The sequence below is a fragment of the Diaphorina citri genome, unplaced genomic scaffold (genome assembly GCF_000475195.1).
Source record: "Diaphorina citri unplaced genomic scaffold, Diaci psyllid genome assembly version 1.1 scaffold2385, whole genome shotgun sequence".
Lineage (NCBI taxonomy): Eukaryota > Metazoa > Arthropoda > Insecta > Hemiptera > Psyllidae > Diaphorina > Diaphorina citri.
The window spans coordinates 2,104-19,757 of record NW_007379809.1 but is presented as its reverse complement, the minus strand read 5'-3'; the positions used below and the strand labels follow the sequence as shown (position 1 = coordinate 19,757).

General features: G+C 38.0%; 2 protein-coding genes and 1 long non-coding RNA gene across 3 annotated transcripts; 2 read left to right on the top strand and 1 right to left on the bottom strand.

Moving 5' to 3' along the window:
• Nucleotides 1-26: 26 nt before the first annotated feature.
• On the top strand, nucleotides 27-8,203 carry LOC103518847 (type 2 phosphatidylinositol 4,5-bisphosphate 4-phosphatase). Its single transcript, XM_026830533.1, has 6 exons — nucleotides 27-98; nucleotides 499-708; nucleotides 789-860; nucleotides 1,376-1,425; nucleotides 7,632-7,780; nucleotides 8,145-8,203. Exons 1-6 carry the CDS (start codon nucleotides 27-29, stop codon nucleotides 8,201-8,203), a joined length of 612 nt encoding a protein of 203 aa, XP_026686334.1.
• Nucleotides 6,804-7,248, top strand: LOC113471407. The gene is made up of 2 exons (XR_003394122.1): nucleotides 6,804-6,882; nucleotides 7,123-7,248. It is a non-coding gene; the product is annotated as an uncharacterized LOC113471407 (long non-coding RNA).
• A 4,965-nt stretch (nucleotides 8,204-13,168) lies between the features above and the next one.
• Nucleotides 13,169-16,288, bottom strand: LOC103518846 (SEC14-like protein 1). Its single transcript, XM_017447953.2, has 7 exons — nucleotides 16,070-16,288; nucleotides 15,778-15,806; nucleotides 15,086-15,235; nucleotides 14,664-14,795; nucleotides 14,109-14,347; nucleotides 13,679-13,764; nucleotides 13,169-13,185 (listed from the first exon to the last, which is right to left on the bottom strand). Exons 1-7 carry the CDS (start codon nucleotides 16,101-16,103, stop codon nucleotides 13,169-13,171), a joined length of 687 nt encoding a protein of 228 aa, XP_017303442.1. The 5' UTR covers nucleotides 16,104-16,288.
• Nucleotides 16,289-17,654: the final 1,366 nt, after the last annotated feature.

The following is a 17,654-nucleotide window of genomic DNA, read 5'->3' as shown; positions in this document are numbered from 1 at the left end:
CCTTTTAGAAGTAAAAAATATTAAGTATGTACTTACGTAGAATTTCTGGCAAACGAGACCAGCATGTGGTGAAGTGTGTGCATTGTAATGAAGCTACGGTAAGAAAAGAGATGCTAACTGAGCTTTCAGGACTACCTGAGTCATTGGGTCAGATCCTTCCCAACTCCCTAAAGGAGGTAAAGAGTGAGTTAGATGTATTAGAATCTGACTTACTGACTGAGCAGTCCACTTAGGAGAGTAGTTCCTTTTTTTATAAATCTCTCACTGTTGACACTTTTACCTACTCACATCTTTAAATTCTCTTCTTTTACTTTGCCATGTTCCCTTTCAGATGGAGTTGGCATGACAAATCTCTACAGTGATTAATGGAAAATTGACATAGGTATTAGGCAATTTCACATGTTTTTTTTTTCCTTCCAATTACTACCTAACCACTTTGTAGAATAATGTAGGTACTTACGGTAATTTCATACATTTCCATTCCCCCCTTACTTATAGCCTGTCAAGAATGCTCCCGCAGGCAAGAAGTATGTACGTTGTCCATGTAATTGTCTTCTCATCTGCAAAAGTTCATCGATACGTATTGCATGTCCCCGAGTCAACTGTAAACGAATCATTAACCTGGCCCCCTCTCCAATCACACCACCGACAAACCTCAGCCCTGGCATGTCCCGAGTCATCTGTGTACACTGCTCCGATGCTTTCATGGTAATTATTAAGAAAAGAAAAAAATCATAATTTATTCTTCTGTTTCTTTTCCCGGGTACATTTGTAAGTATTTATTTGAGGTCAGTGTACCGACAAACCTCAGCCCTGGCATGTCCCGAGTCATCTGTGTACACTGCTCCGATGCTTTCATGGTAATTATTAAGAAAAGAAAAAAAAAAATCATAATTTATTCTTCTCTTCCTTTTCCCAGGTATGGACGGGGTCAGTGTTTTTTGCCAGCCTCTCAATCAGCCCTAACTAGGGTGATTGCTTGGGGCTGAAATTTGGTTTTGGCTTCAAATTTATTATTACTGACCTGATTCAACAGTCTGAAACACTAAATAAAGCACTATACCTACTGTAATGTACTGTCTGATATGATAATACTTGGATGCAGAGGAGAGGATTATTATTACTGACCTGATTCAACAGTCTGAAACACTAAATAAAGCACTATACCTACTGTAATGTACTGTCTGATATGATAATACTTGCATGCAGAGGAGAGGAGAAAACAAAGAGAAAATAAAGCACTATACCTACTGTAATGTACTGTCTGATGTGATAATACTTGAATGCAGAGATAATACTTGGATGCATTTTATTACTTACAGGATGTTAGCATTGATCATTTATTCACTTTGTATTTTCATTTATTTGTTTTCAGTTCAACACATTGAACAATGCTCTTGCCAGATGTCCCCACTGTCGTAAAGTGTAAGTATTACATTACATGTTATCAGTACGTAGGTATTACATTATATTACATATTACACCTTCTTTCATGCAGGCCTACCTTTTAGGTGTAAAAAATATTAAGTATGTACGTAGATTTTTTTTTTCTTTTTCTTGTAGATTTGTAAGTATTTATTTGAGGTATACCTAATTTGTAACACATTTTATAATAATGCAAGAAGGGTCATAAAGTAGTTTAGTGCGGCGTAAAAGCCATCTCTTTGAACCGCCACCATTTTGAATCAGGATGGAATGTGACAATTTTAAGTAGCCTATGTCACCCTCAGTACTCTTCTTAACAAGCACAAAAAAAAAAATAAATAAATAATAATCAAAAACGGCTGTTTTCTCGTGAAAAAAAGACAAAAACAGGTCTATCAGTGTGACAGACATATTTTTCCAATGTGATTTTTGGGATTCCGAGATTCCTCAGATCTCAGAACATACATTTTTCATATAAATGGTATACCCACCCGTATAAGCAGAGCTTGTGCCACGGATGGGGAAAAAATTCAAAACAAAATTCATCAAAAACGGCTGTTTTCTCGTGAAAACCAGACAAAAACAGGTCTATCAGTGTGACAGACATATTTTTCCAATGTGATTTTTGGGACCCCGGGATTGGAACCCTGGTGGTTGAGGCTTACCTGCCAGACAGTATCCTTATGAAACGAGAGTTGATACAGCTTGTATGCATTGAATAATTGAAATACATAGCCAGCATACAGTATAAGGGGGGAATGGAAATGTATGAAATTACCGTAAGTACCTACATTATTCTACAAAGTGGTTAGGTAGTAATTGGAAGGAAAAAAACATGTGAAATTGCCTAATACCTATACGTCAATTTTCCATTAATCACTGTAGAGATTTGTCATGCCAACTCCATCTGAAAGGGAACATGGCAAAGTAAAAGAAGAGAATTTAAAGATGTGAGTAGGTAAAAGTGTCAACAGTGAGAGATTTATAAAAAAAGGAACTACTCTCCTAAGTGGACTGCTCAGTCAGTAAGTCAGATTCTAATACATCTAACTCACTCTTTACCTCCTTTAGGCAGTTGGGAAGGATCTGACCCAATGACTCAGGTAGTTTATCGATGAACTTTTGCAGATGAGAAGACAATTACATGGACAACGTACATACTTCTTGCCTGCGGGAGCATTCTTGACAGGCTATAAGGGGGGAATGGAAATGTATGAAATTACCGTAAGTACCTACATTATTCTACAAAGTGGTTAGGTAGTAATTGGAAGGGGGAAAAAAACATGTGAAATTGCCTAATACCTATGTCAATTTTCCATTAATCACTGTAGAGATTTGTCATGCCAACCCAATCTGAAAGAGAACATGGCAAAGTAAAAGAAGGGAATTTAAAGATGTGAGTAGGTAAAAGTGTCAACAGTGAGAGATTTATAAAAAAAGAAGAAGGGAATTTAAAGATGTGAGTAGGTAAAAGTGTCAACAGTGAGAGATTTATAAAAAAAGGAACTACTCTCCTAAGTGGACTGCTAAGTCAGTAAGTCAGATTCTCATACATCTAACTCACTCTTTGCCTCCTTTAGGGAGGTGGGAAGGATCCGACCCAATGACTCAGGTAGTGCTGAAAGCTCAGTTAGCATCTCTTTTCTTACCGTAGCTTCATTACAATGCACACACTTCACCACATGCTGGTCTCGTTTGCCAGAAATATCAATCATTGCCTGACAGACTCGGCATGTAACCATTGGGACTTGGCCTGGCTGTGATGCCTGATATGGCGGTGGCAGTTCATCGGGAGGAATTGGATTTTGACCTGAAAAAGAAGAAAATATAAAATGTGTTCTTTGTATATCAATGTTCAGTACTTGTGCAGAAGTCACATCTGTGGAATATTGCTACCAAAGGAACTGGCACAAACAAGCAGTGACCAGTGTTATTATAGGGTTAGGTTAAATACAAAAAGGAGCTTTTCTTTTCCACAGACATGACTTCTGCATAGTTACCCAATGTTCTCATCTCAATAAGTACTTACTTACAATGGTTTGTAAGAAGAAAATCACTTGAAACTGTGTGATTGGCTAATCAATTAGCTAAAACACATTAAGTAATTATTATTTCAAGAAATAAACCATTATTCTTATTCTTTACACATACTGGGTACCTGTTTGGACTATTATGTTCTGCATCTTCTGAAATGTTTCATGAAAAGGTAATTATACATATTTCACTGGCCTTCAATGATGCATGGGTCCAACTTTCATTGTTGCACCTAAGAGCCTGTTAGCCTGACAGCCCTGTTACACCTATACAAATCAAATGGAACTTAACAGGCTGTTAGCTTCTTTTGATATTTATTAGAGTGCCTTTAAGTCACTGTGACCAGAATAATGTCACACTTCTATGTCCAGTGCAGAGATGTACAGAAAACCCAACTTAAAAAAAAAGAGGTTTGACAGAGGGAACTGTAACTGCTATGGTCTTATCATCCCAAAATCAAAGAGAGAAGGAAGACAGGATAGGAGAAAGCCAGCCGTTCCAATAACAAACATTATCCCATCAGGATAAAATCCGCCCCGGGTGGGAATCGAACCTGCGGCCTAGTGCTTACAAGGCAGACGCACTACCAACTAAACTAACTAGGCTGGCAAACCCAACTTTGTTTGAGACTATGAGGCACACAATCAACAGGCAAATTCTCCCCTCAACTTCTCCTTACTTTCTTACAAAGGAAAGTGAAAAGAACAATCTATAGAGGGTGTGTTCATTGTGACCCGAGACAGGATGCACTACCAAACTAAGCTAACTAGGCTGGCAAACCCAACTTTGTTTGAGACTTTGAGGCACACAATCAACAGGCAATTTCTCCCCTCAACTTCTCCTTACTTTCTTACAAAGGAAAGTGAAAAGAACAATCTATTCTAGAGGGTGTGTTCATGATAACCCGAGTTTACCCGAGACAAAGTGACCGTAATAGCAGAATGAATCATTCCCTTGTTCATGTAATTAGAGATATGTATAGGAATTGACTGTGATAACAAGTATAGGTACATGTAAAATGAGTTCATCCTGTAGGAAAGGTTAGCCAAGCCTGTTTGTGAAATAAAAGATTCAACTTTAAAAGTTAAATCGATCATTTTGTATGAAAAATATGGGATATCGTTTCGATTATTCTAGGCCTGGCCTTTTGCAATTCTAGCTTCTAGCGAGAATAGAAAATAACATTCTGTAGGAAAGGTTAGCCAAGCCTGTTTGTGAAATAAAAGATTCAACTTTAAAAGTTAAATCGATCATTTTGTATGAAAAATATGGAATTTCGTTTCGATTATTCTAGCCCTGGGCTTTTGCGATTCTAGCTTCTAGCGAGAATAGAAAATAACGCATTAGCTTTTACGTAACAAGACGACCAAGACGTAGGTATTTGGTTTGGAGGTATAGGTACCTACCTATCAACTTACCGATTTCATTGTAGTTTGTACTCCCGTTGTCTGCCAATAGAGGCTTTCGCTCACTGTTATCGCTCATTATATTTTAGTCACTAAATCCTTTAAAAACTCATTATCACCGACTAAAAAGAATCTGAATAAATTTATTTCCAGTCACTTTTCTGCATTGTGCATGTTTACTACTACACGATGAAGATTAGCAATATAGAAGGCCCTCTCCCCGGGCGGACATAGAATGACTGATGCTATCCCACATGGACAAATGTAAGCTTTGGATCTAAACCGGTTCTAATCAACACCATCTTGAGGTCTTAAAGGATAACGCCTGTTTAGGTCCTAAGGCCAGTTCCCACTTGTGAGTTTCATCCGATTTTTTCCGAATGTCCTTGTAGGCAATGTAACTACTCGTAATTTAAATGAGAGTGTTCCCACTTATGCACGACACGATTTTTTTCCCCATCAAGTGGGAACAGGCCCTTAATGGATATGCTTGGGCCCACTGCACATTGAGATTGAAACAATTGGATTATGGCCCGGACTACAGTGTGAGATTAAATGAATGGATGCCCATCAAGTGGGAACAGGCCCTTAATGGATATGCTTGGGCCCACTGCACATTGAGATTGAAACAATTGGATTATGGCCCGGACTACAATGGGAGATTAAATGAATGGATTAAGCAATCACATCGATATCATCGGGGCTATGGATCTTAAGAAATAATGCCTGGGCCCACATTTTGAGATTGAAAGGATCGGATTGGATTATGGTTGGGACCACAATCTGAGCAAGTTAAGTAAATGTTGAAAAACTAAGTTTCAGATTTCCTTTCAGATTTAAAAGTTTTCGTTCTTATAGACACCATCTTTAGATAACGCTTGTGGTTTTAGATTTTAAGGGATAGTGTCCGGGCCCACAGAGAGATTGAAATAATTGGATTTTACCTTTGTGTGGTGAGAAAAATGTTTTGAGTGTAAATTAGGAGGGGGCAGTTGCTGATTTTTTTCGTTGTTTAGGTAGGTTGAAATTTTTCTTTTTGGTTCTCTCTTTGTACTTTAGGTTCTGATTGTTTTGTGCTTTTTTTTCCTTCAAGGCTTGGTAGAGGGAACTATAACTGCCAGGTAGGGTCTTATCGTCCCGAAATCTAAGAGAGATGGAAGACAGGATAGGAGAAAGCCAGCCGTTCCGAGAACGAACCTTATCTGTTTAGGAAATCAAATAAATTCACAAGTAGCAACTGCCACCCCAGTACTGTCTTGACGATTGTGTATATTTTCTTTTTAATGTTGAAATTGAAAAATATTGTCTCTGAAAGTGTGATATCTGATAAGTCACTTGGCAGGAGGGAAATGCCCGCGACAAATCAAGTTAAATTGAAATCAGTGGGGTTTAATTCAAATTGAATTGATTCTTGAATAAGAGTTGAACTTTGGATTGAATCCCCTTCAGTTAGCAAACGCAGTTTTCTACATATGTACGAGTAAAAGGAAAAAAACCCAAAAAAAAAAAAAAAAAAAAAAAAAAAAAAAAAACTGACTGACTTAAGGAAGACACAACTCCTCTTCTTTTTCTTCGCCTTTTCCCGTGTTTAGACAGGGTCTGGGGTTTTTGTCAGCCCTCAATCAGCCCTAGGCTTTTGGGCTAAAATTTTACAAGTGGACGCCCTCCACACTCAACCTTTGCTAATTCTTTACCAAGTGAAATTTGAGGCTGGTATGCTCCCTGTTTAAAGTCCCCCAGCCTGACTAGTTAGGCTTCATCTTGTTTGAAATTCACAAAGTTGACTTAAAAGAAAGTTTGACTTACAAACAGTCTGAAACACTAAATAAAGCACTATACCTACTGTAATGTACTGTCTGATATGATAATACTTGGATGCAGAGGAGAGGAAAAAACAAAGAGGCATACTTACAGGATGTTAGCATTGATTATTTATTCACTTTGTATTTTCATTTATTTGTTTTCAGTTCAACACATTGAACAATGCTCTTGCCAGATGTCCCCACTGTCGTAAAGTGTAAGTTTTACATTACATGTTATCAGTACATTGGTATTACATATTACACCTTCTTTCATGCAGGCCTACCTTTTAGGAGTAAAAAATATTAAGTACCTATGTACGTAGATTTTTTTTTTCTTTTTCTTGTAGATTTGTAAGTATTTATTTGAGGTGTACTTAATTTGTAACACATTTTATAATAATGCAAGAAGGGTCATAAAGCAGTTTCGTAAACCATTAACCCATCTTGAATTTCAGATCTTCAGTGGGTCCTGATTTTGCTCGGGGTCGCAGCACCCTGTTCTTTACTCTAGGAATTTTCTTCCTCCTACTCGGAATCTGCGTCACATATGGCTCCTACAAGTATGCCATTTCCAACGGAGGCGGTATCTATATAGCGTATATTGGTAAGAGAAACTATTAATCATAGAGCTAGTAAGCTAGTATTGAACAAAAACTTCCTTTTATTACATTTTAATAAACTAAAGACATGAGAAACAGAGAAACCAGAACATTCGAGCTTATCCAAAACTTTTGTGCTAGTAAATAAATAAATAACAGCCGAACCATACATTTGTCCAGGTTCGGCCTTAGAAGACTTTTGATCTACATTTCATAAAGAACCTTTCTGCAATGTTTGAGTGTCTTGCCCAAAAACTAAAGTCCTGAGAAAAGTGAACTTTTTTGAGTCCACAAATTTTTTAAGAGGCTCTTTGCTTGATCACAAAAAGCAGTTTTGTGAACCATTAACCCATCTTGAATTTCAGATCTTCAGTGGGTCCTGATTTTGCTCGGGGTCGCAGCACCCTGTTCTTCACTCTAGGAATTTTCTTCCTCCTACTCGGAATCTGCGTCACATATGGCTCCTACAAGTATGCCATTTCTAACGGAGGCGGTATCTATATAGCGTATATTGGTAAGAGAAACTATTAATCATAGAGCAGGTATTGAACAAATACTTCCTTTTATTACATTTTAAAAAATTGAAGACATGAGAAACAGAGAAACCAGAACATTCGAGCTTATCCAAAACTTTTGTGCTAATAAAGCCGAAAAGCCGAACCATACATTTGTCAAGGTTCGGCCTTAGAAGATTTTTTTTGATCTACATTTCATAAAGAACCTTTCTGCAATATTTGAGTATCGTTGCCCGAAAACCAAAGTCCTGAGAAAAGTGAACTTTTTTGATTCCACAAATTGACCTTTCTATTTTTTTTTGCCAATTTTTTCTATTCACTCACTTTCTGACCTAATTGTTCCTCGTTTTTTTTCATTCCCAGGTGCATTCATAATCGCTCTGGTGTCCCTGATCCGCGGTGTTTACTACCCAATGCTTTGAGACGATACAGTACTCCTTGCTGGTACCAGAATTGTAGAGCTTGTACCACACCTGAGAGGGAGAGAAAGTAGAATTTGAAAGAATCAACTTAAAAAAAAGATTATTTTACAACTTATTGTTTCATTACAAATTTTCATCAGTAAATGGGTTTCTTCAAATTAAATTGATCCCAAGGGCAAGGTAATGCCTAAAGCCTAAACCCTTGACAAATGGAGTGTGCCTGAAGAAAAAGAATCCAATCTGTTAGATTTCACGAAAAAGTTTACTCTAGAGACCTCCAATGTTAAAGTTGGAGAGTTCCTTCTATCAATGACAAGCTAACTAGGCTGGCACCAAAGGTCTAGTTTACCTTCTATTGTAATGTCCATGTTATGTCGTTCACCCAATGCTTTGAGACGATACAGTACTCCTTGCTGGTACCAGAATTGTAGAGCTTGTACCACACCTGAGAGGGAGAGAAAGTAGAATTTAAAAGAATAGAAAATAAATTAAAAACAGTATTTAAAAAAGAATCCAATCCGTTAGATTTCACGAAAAAGTTTACTCTAGAGACCTCAAATGTTAAAGTTGGAGAGTTCCCTCTATCAATGGGACTCTACTACCAAGGAGACTTACTGTAGGGTTAGCCGACCCTCCCCAAGAAATCCATGGAAAACACCTGACCAAAAAGCTACTGAAGATCGTCCGGATCTTCGAGCTTAGTTAGGAATCAGCTGAACTCCATATACAAAATGCCCACCCCGAGGCTTAGGTGTATTGACAATTGCCCCCAAAATATTTCCCCCTATCAGCTGGGGTTTAGACTGCTGGGGTAAAGGGACTTTTCAGTCCAACCCAAGCCGTACCCCTTCAATTCTTCAACATTTTCCCGAGGTTGGTCATTGACTTAATGGAAAGATTTTATTTTTTAGGTAGCCCACCCAGTATGTCACGAACGACGTATGTTTGCTATACCATAGAAATTTTCCCCCCATAATTGCAAATCTAGGTTAATAATGTAAATTAAATAATGAATTACCTACTGAAAATTTGGTAGCTTTTGTGTGTGTTTTCCATGATTAACTTACTTATATACACGTTGAACACCATAAACTGGGGGCGGAACAAATGCCAAGTGACCGAGTTGGGCCAAATGAGTAGCACGGCCGAGCACACAGTGGATATGAAGTGGTGCATTCTCCACCAGCCCTTAATCCGAGACCCGTTCACCTTGAGTATACTTTCTCGGATAGTAAGCGTACAGTAGTACCACACCAGTAGAAACATGAAGCTTAACTCTAATGATCTGGAATGAATAAATAGGTAAAATAATAAAAATTATAGGTAAAAAATATTAATAAAAAAAAATGTCACTCAAGTTTTACCGAGAGGTTTGTTTTAGTTTTAGAATGTACATTGTACATAGATCATCGTTACGGGTAAAGAGCTAACCTTGGATCCCTGGAGTAAGTGTTATCTATTTATACAGTTAGGTTTAGGTAAGAGTAAGTTGTAGGAAGATGAGATTTGGTAGTGCGTCTGCCTTGTAAGCGCTAGGCCGCGGGTTCGATTCCCGCCCGGGGCGGATTTTATCCTGCTGGGATGTTTGTTCTCGGAACGGCTGGCTTTCTCCTATCCTGTCTTCCTGCTCTCTTCGATTTCGGGACGATAAGACCATAGCAGTTACAGTTCCCTCTGTCAAACCTCTAAAAAAAGTGTCCCTGAGGCCAAAGTTTGAAAAATGTATGCTTCAACTACCATTTTTTCTTCTTTTTTAGACTGCAGGATCTTTTTTCAAACCTGTTTATACCGCGGGAGTAAAGAGACTTTTCAGTCTCATTCTGGCAGGATAAACAAGGTATAGGTATTCTATTCTATTATTTTTTCTGCCAAGAGAATTGCATAATACGACTTAGGTACTCACCTAGAATGTACAAGTAGATTTAGTACTGACAGCATGAAGCCGATGACACTTAGAACTAGTTTGAATTTCTCATACTCATCTTTGTAACGGAATCTGAAACAAGTGGCGGAAAAATGAGTTTTTTTTTTCTTCAAGGAAGGACTGTGAGGGACTTTAACCAGGGAGTATACCAGCCTGAATTTCCCTTGCTAAAGAAACAGCAACTCGTAAAATTTGAAGCCAAAACCAAATGTCAGCCCAAAGCAATCACCCTAGTTAGGGCTGATTGAGAGGCTGACGAAAAACGCCGATCCCGTTCCGATTAATTAATCTACTTTTCTCCCTTTCTACTTTTCTTCCTTATCAGTGGGAAAAAATCAATCTGGACTGGTGATAAGTGATAAGTGGGTACCTCCTTGCAGTTCACAAAAAAAATTATCTCCAATCTCCAAAAAATCCAAAAATAAATTTTTGATAAAAAAACAATGAGGTAGAAGTTGCAATTTTCGTTTTCGACGGATTGACGGGTCACTTCCCCTCCAAAAGCCTTCCGCGATTCTTTTCAGGGGTTCTCAAAATAACCAGGAGAGCTGGGAGTCCTTCTACTTAAACGATAGATTGAAGATTCTGTAACTTTGTGAAGGTCCATCTTGACTAGGTAGGTTGAAATGATAAACATATACTTCTTAACAAATTTGTTACAATTCTTCCTTAGTCATCGAACCCGTCTGTGATTTTTTTGTGTTTTTTGTACAATGTAACCAGATTATATATGTTTTTATAGTATTATTTTACGTTTTATGTGTATTTTTCTGTAACGCTGAAGATGCCTCTACTTCTTAACAAATTTGTTACAATTCTTCCTTAGTCATCGAACCCGTCTGTGATTTTTTTGTGTTTTTTGTACGATGTAACCAGATTATATATGTTTTTATAGTATTATAGCTGAATTCCGTCGCTTCGCTCCGGAATCCCGCTAGTTCATCCCGAGGCATGGCCAAACTTGTGAAAAAGGCATGGCCGAACTTGTACTTATCAAACTAAAAACATAAACGAAACTCAAATATTAGGCGAGCGAGGAAAAGTTTTCTCTCCCGCAGTCTCTGCACTCTGTGTATTTCTTATGGAGATTTTAGCGATCAAAAATTGATCATATCTCAGGACCGGTTTAGATTTTCGCAAAATCCTTTCTTATTGCACACCCAGACCATAAAAGGAATATTCCTACCAAATTTAAGCTTTCTAGGTGTTGTGGTTCTCGAGATAGAACGATCAGTGTGTGAACTATGAAATGTGAATGAGTGAATGGATCTCGTTCTTATAATAGTCCTATTTGGACAGGATACACAAAATATATTCTAGTCTACATTTTGGAGAGGGCCTTACTTGGTTTCACACCGATCCCCCGTGGTGATATGATTGCACAAGCACACATTATTGGAAGCACATGTCCCGCCATTCTGACATGGGGGAGTACAGGTGAGTGTTGGACACTGCACTGAACTGGCGTTCGCTGAACTGCAGGATTCATTATTGCAGCTCTCTGAAGTACAGTTCACTGGAACAGAGGAAAATATTTAATTCCCGCCACCCATCAGACCGTCCGACAGACCACGGTCTGTCAGACCGCCGCGCGCCGGAATGTGTGTGGCAGAAAAAGCTTCAGGCCCAGATCTCTCAGACGGTCTGACAGACCTAGGTCTCCAGATTTTTCGGCCACACACGTTCCGGCTGTCTGGGAGACGCTTTTGAGTAGATACACATTATGTCAAAGGTACACATAGGTACTCAATAATATAGGTCTGTACTGTAAGTAAGTTCGAAAATAGAAAATGGGCTCTAATGTCACTCGATCACTCCTTTTTCGCTGTCAGCCTAGTTAGCTAAATAGATAAGGTTCTCGGAATGACTGGCGTTCTACTACTTCGCTTTCGGGGCAATAAGAATAACAAGACAAGACTAGATCTGAGATTCTGGTGTTAAGTGTGATGAGTTTATGACTCACATGTTTCACAGTTTGGTCCTGAAGTTCCCACAGGACAAGAGCAATGATTAGGTGAACTGCAGATACCTCCATGCTGACATGGAGGTTCACAAACGGCTGAAACAAAATTAAGAAATATGTATGTAGGAATGAGGCCAGCGAACCAAAGTTTCTAACTTTTTGATTAAAAATAAGGTTCGCCACAACTTAGTTCTACTCTTTACAATATACAATATTGAACCCTAGACTTTCGGTGTGTAAGCCTAGTATGAGACCCACTCGACCACGGAGGTTAGGTACTTAATTAGGATGTATTATTGCATCTTTTTTACATTTTTTTTTTTTTTTTTTTTTATTTTTTGAACATAGATACCTGTCGAAAATACATGATAGTCAAATTAGGATGGATAGAGAGATAGATAGGTAGATCAATCTTTTTTTTTTATTAACATTTATTAGAGTGTGTAGATCAATCATAAATTGAACAAGTATATTATTTCAAGAGGTCTGATGGAGCTGGGGCTGGAGGACTATAAACAGGGATGAAAGGATACCGGCCTGAAATTCCCTTTGATATATCCACTCGTATTTTTTTTATTATTATTTTTTTTTTTTTTAGCTAAAACCAAATGTCAGACCAAAGCAATCATCCTAGGGCTGACTGGGAGACTGACGAAAAACGCCGACCCCGTCTGAACAGGCGAAAAGGAGAAGAAAAGGAATATACTTATTATTCCTTACCATCTCGTGAAGTAACATGAGATCCCTGAATAGATTCACCATCATGGCACAGTATGGGAGATTCCACTCGCTCGTAATCTGCGCCCTCGGTCCAGTTTTTGTCAATCAGAGAGAGACCTGCAAACAGAAAGAAAGAAGAAATTTCAATGGAGGAGTTGGAATTGGGAAAATATTATTAATAAAATGTCGATTCCTACGTAAAAAGTTGTGAAAAATCCAAATCTGAGGTCGAAACTCCGAAAAAGTAACTTTAAAAGGTCGAATGCAAGGGGAAAAATGTGAACGATGTTGACAAATCTCCCATGAAATTATAGGAATACATATTGAAAATAATCGATTTGAAATGCCAAATGAAAAGTCACAATTTCCTAGTAACTACATTAAAAAAATAAGAAAATAAAATAAGTAGGAATCTTCTAGGGTGATTGCTTTGGGCTGACATTTGGTTTTTGTTACAAATTTTACGAGTGGATGCCCTTTGCACTCAACCTTTGCTAGTTCTTTGGCAAGGGAAAATTCAGGCTGGTCTACTCCCTGTTTAAAGTCCCCCAGCCCGATGTTGACAAATCTCCCATGAAATTATAGGAATATTGAAAATAATCAATTTGAAATGCCAAATGAAAAGGCACAAGTTCCTAGTAACTACATTCAAAAAATAATAAAATAAAACAAGTAGGAATATTCTAGGATGATTGCTTTGGGCTGACATTTGGTTTTTGTTACAAATTTTACAAGTGGATGCCCTTTGCACTCAACCTTTGCTAGTTCTTTGGCAAGGGAAAATTCAGGCTGGTCTACTCCCTGTTTAAAGTCCCCCAGCCAGACTAATTTAAATTGAAACTAAGTAATTGAAGGAGAAAAAACTCACTAGTGCCGGAGGGTGACATGCTCCCCTGTCTTCTCATTCTATCCAAATGGTTTTCCTCCACTGAAATGTCTGTCTTGAGATCCAACCTGAAAATTATGAAATTAATAAAATCAATTACGGCCATAAAAAAATAGACTTGAAAAACAAATAGAAAAAGAAAAAATGAAGGCTATAAAAAAATCGGTTTTAGGCTTGAAGAGTAAAAAAAAAAAATCAATCTTCCCACCCAGGGCGGATTTCATCCTGAAGGGAAAAGGTTCGTTCTCGGAACAGCTGGGCTTTCTCCTATCCTGTCTTCCTTCTCTCTTCGATTTCGGGACGATAAGACCCTAGCAGTTACAGTTCCCTCTGTCAAACCTCTTAAAAAAAAAGCTCAGCCTAGCCCAGCCCTATGTATAACCATTACCTCAAAACAAACATGTCTACTTACTTGTTGAGCTCGTCACATATTTCCATATTCTTGGGCGGTTGCCACTGTGGTACATGTGTGATGCCTTCCCCTTTCAACACCTCTACATGGTGCTCAAGAATCTCCTTGCCTTTGCTAATGTTGGTGATGTACTGTTTCATGGCTAGCTTCTCGATTGTGTTCTCAAACCCAAAGAAAGACTTGACATCAAGCTCTGCATTCTGCTCAAAACAAGTCCAATCTGGATTCTCGGGATGAACCTGGAATGGTTTTGAACAGAAAACCCACATTAAAAAAAAAAACTGACTGACTTAAGGAAGACACAACTCCTCTTCTTTTTCTTTGCCTTTTCCCGTGTTTAGACAGGGTCTGGGGTTTTTGTCAGCCCTCAATCAGCCCTAGGCTTTTGGGCTAAAATTTTACAAGTGGACGCCCTCCACACTCAACCTTTGCTAATTCTTTACCAAGTGAAATTTGAGGCTGGTATGCTCCCTGTTTAAAGTCCCCCAGCCTCACTAGTTAGGCTTCATCTTGTTTAAAATTTACAAAGTTGACTTAAAAGAAAGTTTGACTTACGAAATATCTACACTTCTCAAGCACAATCACACGGTTGGAGAAGGTTTCATTCTTGGATTCAATTTCCAGAGTTCTGTTTCTCCAGTCGAGCTCATTACGTTGCAAGAAGTACACAAAGTCTACTCCAATAATCTGTGAAAAAAAAAAAAAAATTATTATTATTATTAAATGTTTATTTATCTTTACGGATAAAATGATTTATAATAGAATAGCCAGCCTAGAGTCCCTGCTTTGTAGGTGTTAGGGTCTTGGGTTTGGTGACCCCCATTGGTCAAACTTTATTCTAAACAAATAGGAGTGGTTGACTTTCTACACTGTTCTCCTTCTCTCTTCAATTTTGGGATAAGAACTCAGTTGTTTCAGTTCTGTCTATCAAACCTCTTGAGAAAACACTAAGACAAGGAATTGACTAAAGCTAGTACTTTTTTGATTAGATAAGGTGCTTCAACAATGAGTTTAAATCGACGCTCTGTGATTCTCTCAGATGTGTCCTCAGATGTTTCGTCTGACAAAACTTCACAGCCAACAAGAAGTGGGATGAGTGGACATGTTGGGAACCTCCGTTCATAAGCCTGTGAAAAATATGACAAGTAATTACTTAGAAGTGGTGAAAGGTCAGGCCAAAATAGTTGAACAAAAATAAGGTAATTACTCAGAATCTGTGACAATGAAAAAGAAAGCTCCTTTATGTATTAACCTAACCCTATAATAACATAACACTACTCCTTGCTCATTTGTTACAGCTTGTTTTTACGTTTAACCTAACCCTGTAATAATACTGGTGACTGCTCATTTGTGACAAGAAATGAATTGAAAAAAACAAGAAAAAATGTTAATGCATACCTACCTAATATTGATAATAATAGGAATATTCATAGTCATATTAATTAGGGAAATACATACCATCATGACCAATTCAAAGGGGTGCTTGTACACTGCTCCTTGCTCATTTGTTACAGCTTGTTTTTACGCTTAACCTAACCCTGTAATAATACTGGTGACTGCTCATTTGTGACAAGAAATGAATTGAAAAAACAAGAAAAAATGTTAATGCATACCTAATATTGATAATAATAGGAATATTCATAGTCATATTAATTAGGGAAATACATACCATCATGACCAATTCAAAGGGGTGCTTGTGTGTAAGCTTTGGATCTAAACCGGTTCTAATCAACACCATCTTGAGGTCTTAAAGGATAACGCCTGTTTAGGTCCTAAAGGCCAGTTCCCACTTGTGAGTTTCATCCGATTTTTTTCCGAATGTCCTTGTAGGCAATGTAACTACTCGTAATTTAAATGAGAGTTTTCCCACTTATGCACGACACGATTTTTTTCCCCATCAAGTGGGAACAGGCCCTTAATGGATATGCTTGGGCCCACTGCACATTGAGATGGGTGCTTGTAAATCCGGAGAGGGGACTGATATGTTTGTACCATGATGAATGCGGAAGAAAAAATTCAACTAAAACACTGATCCCTACACTGAGGTTCAATCACTTTTCAACACAGAGGTTCAGAGGCCAGAGTTTAACTCAATCCATTGTTCCAAATCCGATTAATTAATCTACTTTTCTCCCTTTCTACTTTTCTTCCTTATCAGTGGGAAAAAATCAATCTGGACTGGTGATCTACTTTTCTGCCTTTCTACTTTTCTTCCTTATCAGTGGGAAAAAATCAATCAGGACTGGTGATAAGTGGGTACCTCCTTGCCGTTCACAAAAAAATTATCTCCAAAAGATCCAAAAATAAATTTTTGATAAAAAAACAATGAGGTAGAAGTTGCAATTTTCGACGAATTCGACGGATTGACGGGTCATTCTCACTTCCCCTCCAAAAGCCTTCCGTGATTCTTTTCAGGGGTTCTCAAAATAACCAGGAGAGCTGGGAGAGGTTTAGCGACATTTTATCGTTTTGACTACTTTTTTTCTTCCGTGAAGTGGATGTTTTTCAAAACAAGATTGGTTTTTGAAAATATGGATTTCACATTGCCTTTTTTTACCTCAACCATTTCGAGTTCGATGAAAAAAAAAAAAAAAAAAAACCCCGTTCTGGAGTGGTTGACTTTCTACACTGTTCTCCTTCTCTCTTCAATTTTGGGATAAGAACTCAAGTTGTTTCAGTTCTGTCTATCAAACCTCTTGAGAAAACACTAAGACAAGGAATTGACTAAACCTAGTACTTTTTTGATTAGATAAGGTGCTTCAACAATGAGTTTAAATCGACGCTCTGTGATTCTCTCAGATGTGTCCAGTGTTCATAGTTCATACGGCTAAAAGAATGATACTGAAAAACCCATTAATGACCGCTACCTTACCTCATGTACAGGGTGGTTCCGACTGACGCTGACAGAATGATATACAGTGTCCTCTGTCATCGCATGAGTACCACGCTCCCAATCCGCCTCGCTCATGTATAGGGACTTCGGTATAAGACCCCCTGTACACAAAAATAAATAAATAAAAAATAATAAAATAAAAAATAATAAAATAAAAATCACAGCCAACGAGAAGTGGGATGAGTGGACATGTTGGGAACCTCCGTTCATAAGCCTGTAAAATATGACAAGTAATTCATTAGAAGTGGTGAAAGGTTAGGCCAAAATAGTTGAACAAAAATAAGGTAATTACTCAGAATCTGTGACAATGAAAAAGAAAGCTCCTTTTTGTATTAACCTAACCCTATAATAACATAACACTGCTCCGTGAGAGTGTTCCCACTTATGCACGACACGATTTTTTTCCGATCAAGTGGGGACGGGCCCTTAATGGATATGCTTGGGCCCACTGCACATTGAGATTGAAACAATTGGATTATGGCCCGGACTACAGTGTGAGATTAAATGAATGGATTAAGCAATCACATCGATATCATTGGGGCTATGGATCTTAAGAAATAATGCCTGGGCCCACATTTTGAGATTGAAAGGATCGGATTGGATTATGTTTGGGACCACAATCTGAGCAAGTTAAATGTTGAAAAACTAAGTTT